Here is a 20846-nt window from a genome sequence, read left to right on the forward strand (position 1 = left end):
CTTTCTCTCCCCCTCCCTCCGCGCGTCGTCACTGCCGCGCGGGAAGGAGACGTCAGAGCTGCGTCGCTGCTGCATGGGAGGAGGAGGCGGGAGCAGCAGCAGCAAACAGCCCCCGCCTGGGAAGAGTCTGGGTGAGTCCTTATTGTGTTATCCTTCCGCGAGTCGGACTATGACACCGCGCTAAGGAGCCGGAGGACCGCGCAGCCCCGGGGTGGGACTGGGAGGAGCAAAGCCTCTAAACTTTCAGTGCTTGGTGGCCGAAAAGCACCAGAGGGGTACGCATTGTAGCAACTTGGAATATAGGCAGCTGCCATATCCTTATCCTGAGTCAGACCATAGGTCCGTCTAGCACAGCATTGTCTACACAGACTGGCAGCAGCTTCTCCAAGGTTGCAGGCAGGAATCTCTTTCAGCCCGTTCTCAGAGATGCTGCCAGGAGGGAATTTGGAACCTTCTGCTCTTCCCAGAGTGGCTCCATCCCCTGCAGGGAATATCTTGCAGGGCTCACACATCAAGTCCCTGCTAACTTGGCAAAGAGGCACCTTTTTAACATGGTGATTCTCTTTATTTAGCAGGGAGAGAGTAACTGTCCCTATCCACCCCCAGCACAGTACCTCCAGTGACTGTTGCTGGTGTCTATCCTATGTTTTTTTTAAGAATGTGAGCCCTTTGGGGACAGGGATCCATCTTATTTATTTATTATTTCTCTGTGTAAACCGCCCTGAGCCATTTTTTGGAAGGGTGGTATAGAAATCAAACAAACAAACAAACAAGTCTCCTATGCATATGCAACCAGGGCAGATCTTGCTTAGCTAAGGGGACAAGTCATGCTTGACCACAAGACCAGCTCTCCTCTCCAAACAAGAAGTCAAGGACAGTTGCCTAATCTTACAGAGCTTGGACCTCATGTGGTTCTTCATGCGAAAGAGCAGTCTGGATTGTCAGCCAAAAAGGGTGGAGGATACTCCTTATAACAGAAGACAGGAAGAATGGTAACAACATCAGTTGTGCAACAAACTGTTGGAATAGCAAGAGCAGCATATTATTTCCACTTAGAAAGCAGGGGGCTTTGCATTCCTGGAGGAAAAAAGTACTGGGGCTTTGCTCCTGTCTGTCCTCTTAGCGCTGCACTACTGCTCATGTGCAATCTGAACACACTCACACAATGATTCACACCCTCTGTTTATTTTATTTATTTATTTATTTGATTTCTTTACTGCCGTTCCAAAAGTGGCTCAGGGTGGTTTACACAGAGAAATAACAAATAAATAAGATGGATCTGTCTCCCCAAAGGACTCACAATCTAAAAAGAAACATGAGATAGACACCAGCAACAGTCACTGGAAGTACTGTGCTGGGGTGGATAGGGCCAATTACTCTCCCCCTGCTAAATAAAGAGAATCGCCACGTTGAAAGGTGCCTCTTTGCCAAGTTAGCAGGTTCAATGCAGGTATAGTAGTGTGCTTCCTAACTGTATCCTGTACTTGAGAGAGAACCTGTACCCAGGTTCACTTTCAGAGTGAAGGCATGTACATTCATTCAACAATAAACATACATATATACAGACATTTGTACATGGGTGCAGAGAAATGTCTGAATAAGGCAGAGAAATGTTTGAATTAGGCTTGCATGCAGAAGGCTCCAAGTTCCCTCCCCGGCATCTCCAAGATTGCTGCAACCTTGGTGAAGCCACTGCCAGTCTGTGTAGACAATACTGAGCAAGATGGACCAATGGTCTGACTCTGTATATGGCAGCTTCCTATGTTCCTATGGCAATGGCTGAACTTGTTTGTGTGGGGGAAGGAGTAATGAGCAGTATCCAGTATCCATGAATTTCAGAAGTCCCACTGAAATTCATGGGGCTTAAGTTAGTAATGACTAACTGTGCTTCATATGTTTCAGTGGTGCTTAGTTATTAACTTAGTCCTTTTCAAACATTATCTTGCACATGCATTCAGATGTCTGTACTGTACATGTTTTCATGTGAATGACTATACATGTGTTCATAAGTGATTCCAGGTAGAGACCCCCTCAAATGCAAGGCTCAGATAGGAAATGTATTGACGTACAGGTGGCCCTTGTTATTTGCAGGGGTTCTGTGCCCGTCAAATTTCACAGATAACAAAACTGCTAATAAAGAGATTGTAACCCTCTGGGAAGTGAGGAGTTAGGTTCGTTGAGCTTAAAAAATGCTTTAAAAGCAGGGGAGGGGCAGAAATAAGGGTAGTAGAGCCCAGTATCTTGTTATCCGAGTCTCCAGGAATGCCCCTCAAATCCTCTTTTTTTAAAAAAATTCTTTTTTTAACCAAAAAAAGAGCCACAAAATGGCTCTGTGCTTCAAAATGGTAGCTGGAAATGACATCAGAAATCATTTCTGACCCCTCGGGAACCACAGCTAGGCGAAAATTGCCTATATGTCATGCCACGAATAAAGAAACTGGGTCTCTTAAGACCCATCTGTAGATACATGAACCACAATCCATGAAACCACAGATAACAAGGGTTTCCTGTACACTTGTTGAACATAATGTATGAATAACGGTTCATGCATCTGCTGTACAGAAATGATCGTAACGTTTGAAGAAGCCTCTTGTTTCATAGATTTCAGTGGTGTTTCATCATGGCAAACTAGTCTGGATGCTGCCCAGCATAATCAACTATCTAAATCCTGTTAGTTTTGCCTAACACGTGTGTATGGTCTTGAGCAGTGTTCCCCCAACAGGGATTCTCAGATGTTGTTGACTACAGCTCCCAGAATCCTCAGCTGCAGTGGCTTTTGCTTAGGGATTCTGGGAATTGTAGTCAACAACATCTGGGAATCCCTGTTAGAGGGAACAATGGTCTTGAGGCTCATTTCCCCCCCACCCCCCTCTCTCAGCACAGCTTGATTCCACGAAGCAAATAAGAACTCAACAATGTCTACGCCGCCTCTCGCAGGAGCAGGAATGCCCCCTGGCCCGTTTTCAGGACCCCAGGCTCAAGCTGCACGGGAAGTAAACACAGCTTCTTTGTGTCGCATTGGTCAAGAGACTGTGCAGGATATTGTATTTCGCACCATGGAAATCTTCCAGCTACTGAGAAATATGCAGGTGAGCAATAGTACATTCCCTCTTCTTTTTCATTTCGCTATTGTTTTAGAATTGACTGTATAAAAGATGCAGTAGGAAGCAGGGAAGAGCTTTTCTGAGAGAATGCTTCTGTTAACCAACTATTTTAAATATCTAATATAAAAAATTTAAAAATATTTTATTTCTTTTCAATGTTTATAGAAAATTAAGCATAGTTTAGGTATATACAAATGTTATATGCCACTACTATTACTACTACAACATAAAATCATACTAACTGACCTACAAAAATGTTATTCCAGTACATTATGAATTTTCTCCTTTTGCTCTCCTTTTTGCAAGGAGAGGAGAGCTGGTCTTGTGGTAGCAAGCATGACCTGTCCCCTTAGCTAAGCAGGGTCCGCCCTGGTTGCATATGAATGGGAGACTAGAAGTGTGAGCACTGCAAGATATTCCCCTCAGGGAATGGAGCCGCTCTGGGAAGAGCAGAAGATTTCCCTCCCTGGTATCTCCAAGATAGGGCTGAGAGAGATTCCTGCCTGCAACCTTGGAGAAGCCAGTCGGTGAAGACAATACTGAGCTAGATGGACCAATGGTCTGACTCAGTATATGGCAGCTTCCTATGTTCCTGTGTTCCTCTCTAACTAAGATCACTAATGTTTCTCAATCTGTTTGCGCTGTAATGATAGCAGTTAGTTTGATCCAAGCAAGGAGAAAAATAGTCTGGGCCTCCTTCATTTGGAACAGCCTTAGGGAGTCTGTTTCCCTGCCGTCTTGCCAGAAGGAACGTTCTGCTCTAGGGATGTGCACGGAACCAGGCAGGGGTGGTTCGAAGGTGGTGGTGGGGTGAACTTTAAGGGCGGAGAAGGGTGCACTTACCCCTCCCTCTGCTTTCCCCCCGCCAGTGCTCCATTTTTTAAGGCTCCTTTGGGACGGTGGCATGCCTCCTTGCCGCCCCGTTCCCTCCTTGCCTGGAAGTACCATGCACATGCATGTTGGGCGGGTGCGAGTGTGATATGCACACATGCACCCGGTACTTCCGAGCAAGGAGGGGATGGGGTAGCAGGGAGGTATGCTGCCCCCCCCCATCCAAAGGAGCCTTAAAAAACGGAGTGCCAGCAGGGGGAGGTGTACACCCTTAAAGTGTGACTCCTTGCCTTTGAACTGGCCGAACAGCTGGTAGCTACAGGTTTGTGCACATCTGTATTCTGCGCCAGATGCCTAGGAATGGGAGATGGGACCATAGCTCAATGGTAAAGCATCTGCTTTGCATGCAGAAAATCTCAGGTCCAATCCTGGCATTTCCAGGAATGCTAGGAAAGGCCCCTAACTAAAACTCTAGAGCCCTTCAGTGTAAACAGTACTGAACTAGATGGACCAATAGTCTGACTCAGCATAAAGCGGCTACCTGTCTACTGCACATGTGAAGGGCAGCACGTTGTAGCCTCTGCCATTGACCAGAGGCGAGAGGTCACTGGGAGGTTGCACCCCTTGCCTTCCAGGAAGAACATGAAAGTAAGGGGGAGAGCAGCCTTGCCCCTCCTGTTGTCCAGAGAAGGAGCAGCCTCAGTGACCCCATTCCCCACTTCCTGCTGTAAAGAATTCTCCAACCCCCTATTGCTGGTCCAGTATTGTCTACACCAGGGATCCTCAACGTTGGGCCCCCAGATGTTAGTGGACTTCAACTCCCATAATCCCAAGCCCCAGTGGCCTTTGGTTGGGGATTATGGGAGTTGAAGTCCAGTAACATCTGGGGGCCCAACGTTGAGGATCCCTGCTCTAGAGGGACTGTGGGTGAATTTTTGCACACTTCTCCCTATTGCATTCCAAAAAGGCAAGGCCAGAATGGAAGACCCTGCTTGCATTGCCACAAAGAAGCCGTATCGGGCATGGGATCCACTTAGGCTGTAGTGTTGATACTTCTGCGGACTTTTACTACTTACTGCTACTACATATATTTTACTTTCCAACAAAAAATAAATAAATCTCAAAGCAGTTTATATAGAAAATAAGGTGGTTCCCTATCCCCCAGTGGGCTCACAGCCTAAAAAGAAACAAAGCAGACACCAGCAACAGCCTCCGAAAGAATGTTGTGCCTCAGCTGAATAAGATCAGTTGCTCTCCCCCTGCTAAATATAAGAGAATCACCACTTTGAAAGATGCCTCTTTGCCTAATTAGCACTTATGTCTGCAGTGATAGTGTATTTACAAGCTGCCTTGAGGATGACCTGTCATAGAAAAGTACAACAAAATAAAAACAGAAAGTAAAACATTAGTTAAAACAAAAATGAAAAGTTTAAAACATTACAACAATTTAAAATTCTTTAAAGGAATATTTTAAAACAGCATTAAAGCCATTAAAACAATATTAATTAAAAGCCTGAGTGAACAGATGTGTCTTTAAAGACTTTTTAAAAGCTGTCAGAGATAGGGAGGGTCTTCTTTCACTAGGGAGTGCATTCCAAAGCCTCGGGCCAGCAGCGGAGAAGGCCCATCCCTGAGTGACCACCAGACGAGCTGGTGTCAAATGCAGACGGACCTCTCCAGATGATCTCAGTGGGCGGTGGGGTTCACGACGAAGAAGATGTTCTCTTAAATACCTTTAGACCTTACTTTGGGGTTTTGATAGGATGTAGGTAGTGCATAGCCATAGGTCCTTATGTAAAGTTGTGCCATCGAGTCGGTGTTCACTCCTGGCAACCACAGAGCCATGTGGTTTTCTTTGATAGAATACAGGAAGGGTTTACCATTGCCAACTCCCACGCAGTATGAGATGATCCAGCCTCTTCCTGTATTGCTGCTGCCCAATATAGGTGTTTCTCATAGTCTGAGAAGCATAGCACTTTTAAATTGGTGGTATGTTACTAGACCATTGAAATCAGTAAGAGTCTTGCTATTTAATTTTTGCAAGTATGAAAACACCAAACTGAACATAGCCAGGTATAGCTATAAAAAGACAATTTTTATCTGGTTTTATTAAAAAGTGATTGTCTGTATCAGTCTTTAGCAAAACATTTTTGAACTGAGAGAAATAAACTACCTAGAAAGGACAATGTCATAAAGATTCTGCATGGTTCAGCAGGGATTTGATAGTTGGCTTAGTGATATTCTTGACTGCTCATAGTAAATCTCCATAAATCAAGATTAAAACTGGTTGAGTTTTCTCACAATTACCCTTCAGGGCTCTGTCCTGATCCCTCTCATGTTATCTTACAGCATAACCCTGAGCAGGTTTATTTAGAAGTAAGTTCCACAGAGTTCAATAGGAATAATTCTAAAATAATCACAGGTGGAGTTGCATCCTTAGAGGCTAACTCTGTTCACGTTTACTCAAAAGTGAGCCTGAGGGTCACAGGACCCTTGAGGATATATTTTTGGGGAGGTACAGTAGGTTGCAGAGGGAAGGGGAAACTGGTGAAAATATTCCTCCTCCTTTGCATACATGAACTTTTTGTTCCTATTGTGCAATAATAGTCTTGATGTCAGCCACTGAATACAGTGGGTCTTATGCCCTAGTAAGTATGCATAGGATTGCAACCTTAAGTGGGTTTACGTATCCGTGAGTAGCTTCTGGAGTGTCAAAAAGTGCCTTTCAGATATTGCTTCCACTTTTTTAAAAAGCTCATATTTAATCAGTAAAGCAGATTTTTCTTCGGGAGTGGTGGTGTTTTTTGGTGGTTGTTTTTTAAGATGGCATGCTTTTAATTAGAATTAAATTTTGATCTCAGCCAAGAGGTTGTGTTCTGATTATTCTGCCTTGCAATAAATGGACTATTTGGCCTGAGTTGTGGATTTTTCGGACCGGCCATGTGGCTTATAATGAGAGAAACTGTTTGGCTTCACACAAATGTAAACCTGATCATTGAACCGGATTTAACTACTCGGTTACTGTGAGATGAGTGTTCTGAAGTACTTGTTTGTCACTCCCATTGTTTCTTGTATGCTTGACATCTGGTAGTTTCTTGTATAGCTTCTTGATCCTGTACTTGCAATGCAGATTCTTAGACACACATAACCTGCCCCCCTCCTATTGTTAATATCTAAACAATAATTATTCTTGTACCGAAATTCCAACAATGTTTCTTTGAATGAGAGCATGAAAGAGAATGAATTACCTGGTTTACTCTGTCCTGTATTTTGGCACCTCGATCCTAAACATCTTTTATTTGGATGTAAGTTCAAGAGGTGCAATTTGTTTACATGCATTAGCCTAATCCTAAGAATGTTTATTTGGAAAGAAGTCCAGATGAATCAAAAAGAGACTTCCTTGAAAATAGGTATACTTCTTTCCAGTGAAGACTTGAGAGTGATGCAACTTCATAAATGTTGGAATGATGGGATTATTTGGTTAAGCACACAAATAGTCATGTGTGTTATAGTGGTAAATAGATTGGGTCTAAGATTTATCTTATCTTATTTTATTTATTGTTAGATTTCTATACCTCCTTTTATTAAAACAATCTCAAGGCATTTCACACAAAAGTTCCATTTCTCCAGCAGTGCCTGTCAGCCCACTTCAGTTCCCTACAGGGGCTTTCCAGAGTTTAATCCCCTGTCAAGTAACATCTCTCTGGGGTCTAGGAACAAGGCCTGGTCTTACAAAGCTTCATCCCAAAATAAACCCATCAGCAATCACTACCTTTACCCTTCTAGAAGCATCAATAACTATTTTCATTTCCACAGGCCTTCCAGATAACTTTAACTTTTAAAAAGTTCTGTTTTAAATTTTAATAGTTCTGTCATGCTTTTTATCTTGTATGCATTTTTAGTTCAAAGAAAGAGAGAATGTAATTCAATAAATAATAATATTGAACCTGCTAGCTCTGCAGCTAGCATTAATGAGTCTGTGTTTGCCAGAAACTCCCATGACTGTCAGAAAGGCAGTACAGTAGTTGTTTATCCTTTCAGTGTGGCCTTATTTCACAGAATGGATTAAATGTGTTCTTGAATGTTAATATTTGTTTCCTTTTCTAAAATTTGACTAGCTTCCAAATGGTGTCACTTATCATACGGGCACATACCAAGATAGATTAGGAAAGCTGCAAGAACACCTCCGTCAACTTTCGATCCTTTTTAGAAAACTGCGATTAGTATATGACAAATGCAATGAAAACTGTGCAGGACTTGACCCTATACCAATAGAGGTAAGTGGGGGTGGTCCAGATGTTTCAGTTATGCTTTATTATATTATATTTTATTTTAATAACATATTTCTATACCGCCCAAACTCACGTCTCTGGGTGGTTTACAACAGAAAGAATTATTTCAGTAATGCAAAGACATGATGTGAACTACTTATTTTGGTTGTTAGCTGTAACCAGTCATGATGCAAATGACCTTATGAGGCACATGGGGAAGAGACTTTAAGTTCCAAGCCAGACAGTTTCTAGGTTGTTGAAGCTGTGTCTAAGCCTGGTCAGTGGCTTTAGTCTTCAACTGGTGGCAGCCTACCTCGAAGGAGCGACATACTCCTAGATTGGGATCAGAGCAATCTCTCTATTGAGTGTAGATCCCAAGATAGTATAGAGTAACCCCATTTTGTCACACTAGTGTATTTATAAATTCCACATATTTTTAGTTTATAGAGGGTGTGAAGGAAAGTTTAAAGGTACATAAATATTTGCAAAAGAGTAACTATCTTAAAGTACCTAAAGTGTCTTTTTAAAAAAAGATAGTAGAAATGCAGTTCAGAAACTGGTGCTTCTGTAAATTCAGATTTATTTTGGCTGGTTTGTTTTAAGACGTGCTTTTCATTCTCAATTCCACAAGAAACTCTCAGTATATTTTGTATAACAGCTTTGTTCATGTTTGCAGCAACTCATTCCTTATGTTGAAGAAGATGGCTTCAAGCATGATGATCGAGGAGCAGCCAGCCAGTTTCAGCTTGCAAGTGAAGAAAGAAGGGAAATCATGGAAGTGAACAAGGTGTGTGATTGTATGAAACTCTATTCACTGTATGTACTGTTTAACACAAGCTTCTGACTCACAGTAAAGAAATAATCTAGTACAGTTACTAGATTACTGGTTATGCTCAAGAGATAATAACCGTGGTTTTGTGGTGTTATGAGAGCATGCTGAGTGGGGGACTCAAGGGGCTATGTTCCTGGAGGCGTGGAAAATGTGCAAAAGCAGTGGAATAAAGGCCTTGGAAACTGAGAAATAAGTGCCCTAGTGTGCTCTGCAGGTTTCCAGCAATGGCTCCCCAAAGTCCCAAATGCAGGGGAAATTGTGTGTGTTTTCTCTTTCCCCCCGCCCACAAATGAGCTTCAAAATGGCTCCTCCTTCTGAAATGGCGGACGGAAATAGCTGTCCCAAACCCGCAGAGACATGAAATTAACCCTCTGCTCACTCCTTTTTCTGTGAATGCCAAAGCTGGATGTCAGTTACCCAACCGCAGATACATAAAACCATGGATGTTGGATCTGCGGATAACGAGGTTTATAAAACTTCCATTTAGTGTGGGGGCTAGAAAATGGTTAGTGTGGAAAGGACTTGAGTGCTTCTCTAAAATGTTGAACAACAATGTATCTACAGTTGCATGTATATAGATTGGAGAACTGATTGTTATTCTTAGAAGGCTAAGGCACATTTTGCAATTCCATGTCTGTGTCGGTACCAGTGTTCCCTGTAACAGGGATGCCCAGATATGGTTGACTGCAATTCCCATCATCCCCAGTTGCAGTGGGCTGGGGACTATAGAAGTTGTAGTCCGATGGCAATACCTACTTATCTGAGGCTCAAGAGCATACAATCCCAGGTAGCTCACTTGGTTAAATCCCTGCTACAGGCTGTGAGAGTTCCCAGTTGAAGCATGTGTGGGTGCCATTTGCATGGTCAGCATGTGTAACGATCAGGCAGTTACAGCCTTTCCTTTCCTGTAAAGAGCAAACCAGAAGTGAACCCTGTCCTGACTGACAGACTAGGGATCAGCCATTCAGCACACCTAGAGGTCCATGAGGCAGGAAGAGAAGCATCTCTTTGTTCAGGAGCTAGGTGGGAGGTGAGGGAAGCATGGCAAAAAGGCTTAGTGAGGAGCAATGGAATTTTGTTCCCTCATGGTCAAAAGCTAGCCTGGAGATTTCTCTCAAGAAGAAGAAGCTGGCTGGAGGGCCGGAGATGTGGCCATGAGGTCCGACTGCAGGCAAATCTCTCTGCCAATCCGGGCAAGCCAGGAGGGAAGGAAACTTGAAACCTTTACCATGGTTTTGGTGAGTTAAAGGCAAAGGAAGCCAGGGTTTTTGGTTTTGGGGAGAGTTTAGACTATGGAACAGTTTGTTAGTTAAATGTGGCGTTAAAAACCTATCTTTCTTTTGTGTGCATTGTGCATCCCTGATATTGTTCCAAGTTTGTCTATCTAGATGTAATTAGGCTAAGAAACGCTGAGCTGTGCCAATCCAACAGACCCTGCAAGCTTTTCAAGGTGCTTCTTGTTTTTTCCTTACATCTACCGTATTTTATGGACTATAAGACTCACTTTTTTCCTCGAAAAATATCCGCCAAAATTCAGGAGCGTCTTATATGTTTTAACAGTTTAATATGTTAAAACTCTGAAAAACTGGATTGATTGAAGGTGTGTCTTATAGTCTGTAGCGTCTTATAGTCCGTAAAATACGGTATGTACTTTGCAACTGGGTAACCATGATTTTTAAAGTGTGCCACCCCAATATCATCTGAGGGTGCTTTCTGAAGTATTCTTGGAGCTACTGAGCGTTCCTTATACCTGTAACTAAAAGCTGGGAAAGCCTCAGATGGAAACAGTCTGTAGTATTTTGGGGGAACAATTTTTTCCTTTTCTTTCTTTTTTTGTTCTTTGCTATTTTAACCAGCTCTTTGAGTGGATTTTTATCTCATGAAAGGGGGACTGGAAAGGGGTTTACTCTGGTGCAAACACGCTTCTATCTGATTGTTCAGCAACTCAACCAAGTTTTGTACTTTTCCAATAGTAAAGAGAAGAAGAGTTTCCCTGGAAATTCACCCAAGCCAGGGGTGAAATAAGCCTTTGTTAAGTGGGTGTGGTGGCAGCATATTATCTACCAGGAATGTTTTGGGGAGCAGTCTTTGTGGGTGAAAGCGTGAGAGAGGATGATTGATTCAGCATTTTTCTTCCCCTCATGTGGGCTTGCTTTGAGACAAAGGCTGGGTTAAATCCATTACAGCATGGTACTTGGGATGCATGCTGCCCCAGCAGGAAGCTGCATGGGGTGGCAGAGGGCAGGTAAGGACCTGCTCTCTTTCTTAAAGCTCCCGCTCGCCACTCCCCTCTCCGCAGTGCTGAGCCTGTGCTCGAACTTCAGTTCCTGCACACCCTTAAGCTGTGGTGGACCATGGTATTTGAAATGTTCATGGGTGAATTGAAGCTCTGTGCAAAGTGGCAATTAAACACCTTTCTTGAGCATTAAATAGTACTTCCAAAACAAAGTTCAGCCTGCAGTAAAGGATAACTGTCTGAGCCTTTTCATTGTCATTTCATGAGGAATGTGTCCTTCATATGTACTAAAGATAGAAATAGAATCAAATTTTCAGCTTGAGTGTAAGCTTACAGTTGCAAATTAACATCCATGATAATATAGCTATCAAATTAGCATCTATTATGTGGTTACTTGAGAAATGCAATGTGTTTGGAGCTATCTATTTAACTTTACCCTTCAGCCTGCAAAGGTAATGCAAAAATAAGACTGGATAAAATACTTTCTACAATAAGAAAGTTGCTGAATAGACTGAGGAAATGTGGAACAAAACTGTGGGCACAATCCACTAGGAGTATGTGCTCAACAAGTCCCCCTGAAATGAAAAAGGAACAGCAATTCAAATGGGCTTGAATAGGATCCACATAGGAAACATTTATTTATGTATTTATTTATTCGATTTATATACCGCCCTTCCAAAAATGGCTCACAGCAGTTTACATCAAAGTAGAAACAATTAAAATCAATTAACAATTAAAATCAAAACTATAAAAACAGCATAAAACTAATTAAGTTAAAATATTCAAACATTTAAAAACCCTGGAGAACCAGGCCAAACAGTTACAGCAGTTAAAAACAATTTACAGCTGGTGAGCGGTGGGGCGCGGGGAGTAAAGACCGACAGGGAAGCAATTGCCAAGCAAAAGGCGAGTGGCAGAGGAAAGCAACTGCCGATTGCGCGGGGTGGAGGGGAGGCCAAGCTGAGGGGGAAAGGCCAAGTGAGGGGGCTTTCTGCCACCCCACCAAGTCTCTGGGGTGGGGAAGGCTGACTGAGGGGTTGAGAGAGCTGAGTGCACTAGCGCACAGATGCCCTGTGTGGGTTCAGCTTGTCCCAAAGAGATTGTGATTGATTGATTAAGTGCCATCAAGTCGGTGTCGACTGTTAGCGACCATATAGAGATTGTGCCTTACCATATTTACCTGAATCGAAGATGACTCTGAATTTAAGATGATCCCCTTAAAAAGCAGAGGTTAAAAAAACAGGTTATACAATCATTTGCTTGGAAGGATCAGGACTCTGAATTTAATACGACCTCCTGATTTCTAATATCAGAAAGCTTGGAAAAAAGCATACGTCTTGGAATTCAGGTAAATATAGTAAAAGTCATCTATTTAAGTGGGGAAGCTGTGTTAACCAGTTACAGCAAAAACAAAAAGGTCTTTAAAGCAGGGTTAGGCAACCATGGCTCTCCAGCTGTTGCCGAGCGACAATACCCATCAACCCCAGCTGCAATTTAATGTGGTGGGGGATGATGGGAGTTGTAGTTTCACGGCCTTTTGGCCCTACTGTTTTCACGTATCTGAGCAAATGGGCCCTAGTCTACAAAACCTCTTGCCACAATAAACCAGTTAGTTTTTAGGAAGCTACTAGACACTGTGTGTGTGCGTGCGCATGCATGCATGCGCGCGCACACACACACACGCAATATATATGTAATTAAAAGAAGCTTGGAAAAGTAAAAATTCACTTAAGAAACAGTTTTTGACATTTGAGCTTCTGTCATTGCCAATTAGTGAAGAAAGGGATGTTATTCCATGCAGGCAATACTGAAGCGGGGAGGGGGAAGAGAAGGCACAGCATGGAAATTTAGAAAAAAGCAGCTGTCATTCATATATATATGTGTGTGTATGTATTTGTTTATTTCGGCACAAGGCCAGCATAAACACAAGAAAAAGAAACATTCATGTTATATTAAATCTTCCTATCTATATGATGGTATAACATTGGAGAGAGAGAGAGAGATCCAATGTTATACCATCATATAGATAGGAAGATTTAATATAACATGAATGTATGCAGTTATATGCAGTTTTTTAAACTGTTAATATGCTTCACTGTCTTTCATGAGGTTTATTGAGAGCTTTATGGCAGGTGCCCTTGTATCTGAATGCTAATTTATCATCCGCCTTGATACGATCTTGTAAGAGGAATTTCATAGATTATTATGATGGAATCTCTCTTCTTCTTTAAGAGGACAGAATACTGGCATGATCGCACTGCACTGAGATTTGTGCCTTTGAAGCCTCACTACAAACTATTTATGTGTTTGCACTTTTAAAGATTGCATTACACTCACCAGAACTTTTAAAATAATGTTTAAAGGACAGGTTGAAAATATGGCTGTGGATAAATAAAGAACTTGAATGTCTTCTACAGAGGAAGCCCTTGAACAAATCTTGCAGGGTGGGATGTAGTCTGGCTGATGTCATGCAAAGACAGAAATGAAAATTAAGTCTTAGGACTTAGCCATGCTTTGTGCTTTAGATATGAAATAACTCTTCCATTGCTGTTGTCTTTGTATAGAAAAAGTAATGAGCTACCATGTTCTGTAAGGCACTTTATTCCATTATCTTTGCTTGGGAGCCACCAATCTCTTCCTGTATGCATGAAGGCATCACTTATATTGAACGCCTAGTGGCTGGGAAGGGTACAGCTGTGTTTGAGCACAGTGTATGGCTATGCTTAAGCAATTCCCAGATTTTGTTTGCAGACAGTCTCTGGTCATGGAGAACCCAAACTTCTTGGTTTTGTAAATCACAATCAAAACGTGGAGTGAGTCTGTCTGAATACTGCCTGATATGTGGATCCCTAGACAGTGTACATGATTTAAAAATACACACCACGTGTAAAAACAAGATAAAAACAAAACATGTTTACAGAGTGAGAACAATTAAACAGTTTAAAATTTAACTAAAAGCCTGAGGAAACAGATGTGTCTTGGTGGTCTTTTTAAAAGCAGCCAGAAATGGAGAAACTCTTATTTTGACAGGAAGCACATTCCAAAGCCCTGGGGCAGCCACAGAGAAAGCCTAGTCCCAGGTCGCCACCAAATGAGCTGGTGGCAACACTTACTGGATCTCCCCAGAAGATCTTATTAGGTAGCAGAGTTCATGAGAAAGGAGGCCCTCTCTTAGGAACCCTGGACCCAAGCCATTAAGGGTGTTATAGGGTAATAACCAGCACTTGGTATTTTGCTTGGAAACATCAGCAATCAGTGCAGTTCTTTTAAAACTGATGTATGGTTTCTTTGGGTTGTCCCGAAGACCAATCTGCATGCCAGACTACATACAGGCAGTTCCACATAAGTGCATTACAGTAGTCAAGCCTGGAGGTTATCAGCATATGCACGACTGTTTTACGGGTGTATTATCTCCAGAGATGGGTGTAGCCAATGTATCAGTTGAAGCTGGTATTTCAGTCGAAGTTGAGGCAGTGCTCCTAAGCACTGCCTCAACCTGAGAAACCAGAGTGAGTTTTGGATCCCGGAGCAGTCCCAGGCTACATACTTGTACTTTCTGTGGGAGTGTAGCCTCATCTAGAACAGGCAGATCTAAACCATCTCTTGAATCCTGACCCCTGACAAGCAGATTCAATTTTTGTTTGTTACTCCTCATCCAGGAGTATGTTGTTGCTGGTATCTTCCTTGTATCTATTACTGCATGCCCTTTGAGGATAAGGAACCACTTTTTGTTTCACTTTTCGACTTTCTCTGCCCTAAAAACTTACTTGTTTGGCTTGGCCTTCCAAGGTTTTTAAACTGTTTTTTAATTAGTTTTAATTGGTTTTGAATTGTTTTTATATTGTTTTTAGCACTGTGTCTTAAATGGTGTGTGATTTTATGTCTCTTTAAATTTGTTGTACACTGCCCAGAGCCTTTGGATGGGTCAGTTTATAAGTGTGATAAATAAATAATAAAAATAAATAAATTTAAACTGCTTTGAACATTCTGGTTGAAAGGGTAGTATATATTTTATTTATTTATTTATTTATTTATTTATTTTTACATTTCTATACCACCTTTCGTTAAAAGAAAACCCCAAGGCGGTTTACAAAAATTAAAACATACAATAAAAACAGTAAAAACATCAAGCTAAAAACAAGCATAAAAACAGACAACAGATAAAAACACATAAAAGCAGCAGTAAAAAATGATTATGTAAAAGCCTGGGTAAAAAGCCAAGTCTTTCTAAAAAGCTGTGATGGAGTCCAAGGAACGAATGGCCACTGGGAGAGCATTCCAGAGTCTAGGAGCAGCAACAGAGAAGGCCCTGTCCCGAGTGCATAACAGCCGGGCCTCCCTCATTGTCGGCAGCCAGAGCAGGGCCCCCTCAGATGTCCTTGTCAAGCGGGCAGCAAATATATAAATAGAATATATATATATATATATATATATATATATATATATATATATATATATATATAAAAATAAAATTCCCTTCTGTTTTCTTTTCTTTTTTAACTATGTGGGCCCAATCAGGACCATGGTGGCGCCTCACTGTTGCTAATAAAAATTAAAAAGAGGATGCAAATGCAGAGATTTATTTTGATACATGTAGTTTGAGCTGTAGTTAACTCAGAACCAGAATTTAAAACTATTTTCTAATCATGGTTTCAAACTCTGGTTTAAAATTAAACTCGCAGAACCCGCAGAGATAATCTGTGTTCTAGGACTTTGTTGCTTTCCTTGCCCCACACCACAGCCCCTGCTTTATTGCTCAGTGATAGCCTCCCACTCCCCTCTGCCCACCCCCTACCCCAGGGGTGTAACGAGGCTGGAGTGGGCCCAGAGACAAAATTAAAAAATGGCCCCTCGCTGATACACACACTCACTTCACATGTGACTTGCCTCTGGGGGGCCCCTCGAGGCGTGGGGGCCCCCAGGCAGCCACCTCCCCTTGCCTAATGGTAGTTACGCTCCTGCCCTACCCGCTCCTCTTCCCTATCTGCATATGGAATCCCCACTGTCCAATCACCATGGTGCTTCTGTTCTGTTACCTCTGATTGGTAAAGCACTGTGTGGACGGGCCTTGCCACGTACAACGATAGTGTATTAGATATATATATATATAGATATGGAATGCCTCACCTTAGGAAAGTGCTAAAATAGTTTGGCTTCCATTTCCTTGCAAAAACTGTCAAACCTTTTACTGTAAAATGTGGATTTTTTGAACAGAAACATGTAGCCTTTCTGTTGTAGCATCCCCCTGCTTCAAAAGCAATCTTCCTTCCATTAGAAGCCCTGTAAAGTGCATGTGGTGTAGAGTGGACTGTACTTACCATTTCTGTGCACTTTCCTGCCAACAAAGGGACCCAAATTCACTGGAGTACATTGATTCAAGTGAAAGTCATAATTGCCTTATGCTGAAGCATAGTCTGTGTGGCACTGTGTCAGTGGATAATACTGTGTACTAAGTTTAAAACCAGATCACCTAAACAGCAGGTAGCATAATAGTGGTAAATGCTTTTTTGGAATGGCAAACCTTCGGATATTTATATTCTATGACCTAACAAATTCTAATTTATTTTATTTTATTTTATTTTTTTTTTGGACTGGCCTAAAACAGGCAGTATATATCCAAGCAGATGAAAGGTTTTATGTAAACAACCTAAAACATATTTAATATAATATTCAAGCAGTCCAATTCAATATCTATAGCATAATTCTCCAAAATCTCATATCCAACGTAGTCCTTATGGTTCTCTAAAATTAATGTTGGATATAATATTTTGGAGAATTATTCTATAGTTTTAATTGGATTGTTTATTATATTAAATATATTTTATGCTATTTACATCAAACCTTTAATCTTCTTGGTCTCTAATCAATGTTAGGATCAGGTTTATATTTCTATGTTTGATTCACTGAAACAGGCAGTGTCACATCTGAGATCATAAATCTGTTGGTCAGCATTATGTTTTTAGTACTGATGAGTGGAAATATTTGTGTGATTTCCACTCTCCTCTGCCCCCCACCCACTTCCCCAGACAGCAGGCTTGATGTGTGGCGCCAACAGTCACAAGCAATCCCCCCACCCCCACCCCGGTTGCCTATATTCTGAAAATAAATCTGGAAGCCCACTGAGACATTCTCGTCATCTGAATAATTAAAATATGTCAGGTTTTTTTTGCCAAAAGAAGCTTAATTTAAATGGGAGGGGGCACACTACAGCTTGCAGAAGCTATGGTTCTGGAAGCTTCTCCCCCTCAATTAGCCATGTGGGAGCAAAATCCCCAAATGCCAGCTTATGCTTTTAATTGAAGTGAAATATACCCCACCTGTCTACACACACATTCAAGGTGTCTTTATTACTGCTTGTCTTCCACAGATTAGTTACAAAACCCTCAAATATATGATATGTTACTCCTAGAGGCAGCACTGCCTTGAGAGAGAGCCCCCAGAAATACCTTTTTAAAAAATATGAATGTAGACATTGGCTAGAATATTCTTAACAGCCCTGGCTTACCATTAACAGCTGATGGTATTGATTGTGGATAGGGCTGCCTGGTCCTCACTGGCTCACTCCGAGAGCATACCTGGCTTTAATGGTCTGTAGCTGGTGTGCCTCCAGCACCATTCCTCAGGAACCCTCTTCTCTTGCTTGTGCAGGCCCCCAATTAAAGCCTCTGCAGGCCTCATCAGAACAAGGAGACTTGTGATGGAGTGGAAGAAGAGGCAGAGCAGCTGCAATCTCTCTCGGTGCCTCTGAGCATTTAAAGATAAGAACATACAGTGGGTATAGGAAAGAATCACCCCTTTGATAGACCTTAAATTCTGGTTCCCTTACGTCCTGAAATGAAAACACAAAGAAAATTCCCTTCACCAGCTGTACTTATCCAATGCAACCTATAACATCCAACTGAAAAACATCACAATTACAGTCCAGAAAAAGTGTCAGAAACAAAAAACAAGAATTACTGAGATTGAAAAAGGATCGCCCCCCCCCCATGTCAATATTTTGTTGAACCACCTTTTGCTTTAATAATAGCCTTGAGTCTGTTGGGATACTTCTCTATCAACCTTGCACATCTAGACGGAGCAATATTTACCCACTCCTCCATACAGAACTGTTCAAGTTCGGTCACATTGGATGGTAGGTGTTGGTGGACTGCTATCTTCAAATCTCTCCACAGATTTTCTATGGGATTTGGGTCTGGGCTCTGACTGGGCCACATGAGGACGTTCACTTTTTTCTCCTTCAGCCACTGTGTGGTCAGTTTTGCTGTGTGCTTCGGATCGTTGTCATGTTGAAAGGTGAATCTTCTGCCCATCCTCAACTGTCTGGCAGAGGGTAGCAGGTTTTCTTCCAGAATCTGATGGTATTTTGCCCCATCCATTTTTCCTTCTACCCTAACGAGAGCCCCAGTCCCTGAGGCAGAGAAACACCCCCACAACAGGATGCTGCCACCTCCATGCTTCACTGTAGGTATGGTGTGTTGTGGATGGTGAGCTGCGTTGGATTTACGCCAGGTGTACTGTTTGGTGTTGAGGCCAAATAGTTCAATCTTGGTCTCATCTGACCATAAGACCTTTTTCCATTTGGCATCAGAATCTTCAAGGTGCCTTCTGGCAAAGCTCAAACGAGCTTTAATGTGGCCTTTCTTGAGAAGTGGCTTTCTCCTTGCGACCCTCCCGAACAAGCCACATCTGTGGAGCGCTCGTGAAATTGTTGTCACATGCACAGAACAACCACTCTTTGCCATGAAGTCCTTTAACTCCTTCAGAGTGGCCATTGGCCTCTTGGTAACCTCTCTTACCAGTTTCCTCCTTGCTCTTCCATCCAGTTTGGAGGGCCGACCGGATCCAGGGAGGATAGCAGTCCACCAACACCTACCATCCAATGTGACCGAACTTGAACAGTTCTGTATGGAGGAGTGGGCAAATATTGCTCCATCTAGATGTGCAAGGTTGATAGAGAAGTATCCCAACAGACTCAAGGCTGTTATTAAAGCAAAAGGTGGTTCAACAAAATATTGACATTGGGGAGGTGATCCTTTTTCAATCTCAGTAATTCTTGTTTTTTATTTCTGACACTTTTCTGGACTGTAATTGTGATGTTTTTCAGTTGGATGTTATAGGTTGCATTGGATAAGTACAGCTGGTGAAGGGAATTTTCTTTGTGTTTTCATTTCAGGATGTAAGGGAACCAGAATTTAAGGTCTATCAAAGGGGGTGATTCTTTCCTATACCCACTGTAAGAACAGCCCTGCTGGATCAGGCCCAAGGCCCAACTAGTCCAGCATTCTGTTTCACATAGTGGCCCACCAGATGCTGCTGGAAGCCCACAGGCAGGAGTTGAGGGCATGCCCTCCCTCCTGCTGTTACTCCCCTGCAACTGGTACTCAGAGGCATCCTGCCTCTGAGGCTGGAGGTGGCCCTTAGCCCTCCAACTAGTAGCCAATGTTAGACCTCTCCTCCATGAAGTTATCCAAACCCCTCTTAAAGCCATCCAGGCTGTTGGCTGTCACCACATCTCATGGCAGAGAATTCCACAAGTGGATTATGTGTTGTGTGAAAAAGTACTTCCGTTTGTTGGTCCTAGATTTCCCAGCAATCAATTTCATGGGATGACCCCTGGTTCTAGTGTTATGTGAGAGGGAGAAGAATTTCTCTCTGTCCACTTGCTCCACACCATGCATGATTTTATAGACCTCTATCATATCTCCCCGCAGTCGTCTTTTTTCCTAAACTAAAAGGCCTCAGGTGTTGTAGCCTTGCCTCTTAAGAAAGGTGTCAGGTGCTGGTGGACATCTTGACTAACCAAGCACTGGTGCTTTTGAAAAGTTCACCTAATAGCTGTACTGCTGGTTCAGTGGGAGCAAATTTCAACAATCTCCCCTTTCCCAGGCAGCATTCCAAATCACCCAAAAATATGTCCCTTAGGGTCACAGAGCCCTTGAGGGCATGTTTTTGGATGACAGGAGGGCTTCTGGGGAAAGGAGAAGCTATTGAAATTCCCCATGCACCTACTGGCACGGGTACAGCGTAAGTCTGGAACTCTTCAGAAGCACTGTTGCTACACTGGTGCTTTTCCCATTGCATCAATGCTTCATTGGTCAGGATCAGTCTTCCCACTAAGGCATGCATGTGCTCACAAGTTTTTTGATGTCTGCTCAGTTAATTTTAGATCCCGCTCAGGTTGACTCAGAAAGGCCTCACTCTGAATGCACTTGTGTGCACACTGCTTTGATACTGCTGCCCAGAACAAAACTCATTTCGCACATTGATCAAAAAAATTAGAGAGAACACTGGACAGGATATCATCCACTGTGACTGGATTCAAAAACAACAACAAAATAGCCGTGGACAAGGAAAATGATAAATGCAAACTGGAGTTAAATACATATATTGAATAAATAACCAACTATCAGCACACATAGCAACAAGCAAGCATATCTGTAACACATATATGAACATACATAAACATAATACCATATGAAATTGCAACATGCAGTTGAAGAATACAAAAACAATATGTGCAGATACAGAGCCCTGTGGTTGTATTTGGTAGAATACAGGAGGGGTTTACCATT

General features: G+C 42.3%; 1 protein-coding gene across 5 annotated transcripts in view; it reads left to right on the forward strand.

The window, feature by feature from the left end:
- The window catches only part of MED30 (mediator complex subunit 30), a 34119-nt gene continuing 13273 nt past the window's right edge, over window positions 1-20846 (forward strand). Inside the window, exons 1-5 of one of the 5 annotated variants that reach the window (XM_053250067.1) lie at window positions 1-131; window positions 2884-3089; window positions 8054-8212; window positions 8883-8993; window positions 10135-10276. In XM_053250067.1, coding sequence (XP_053106042.1) covers window positions 2916-3089; window positions 8054-8212; window positions 8883-8993; window positions 10135-10257 — 567 coding nt within the window. In that variant the 5' untranslated portion in view covers window positions 1-131; window positions 2884-2915 and the 3' untranslated portion in view covers window positions 10258-10276. The other 4 variants (XM_053250066.1, XM_053250069.1, XM_053250068.1 and 1 more) reach the window with 4 other exon arrangements.

The sequence above is a fragment of the Hemicordylus capensis genome, chromosome 4, assembly GCF_027244095.1.
Source record: "Hemicordylus capensis ecotype Gifberg chromosome 4, rHemCap1.1.pri, whole genome shotgun sequence".
Classification (NCBI taxonomy): Eukaryota; Metazoa; Chordata; class Lepidosauria; order Squamata; family Cordylidae; genus Hemicordylus; species Hemicordylus capensis.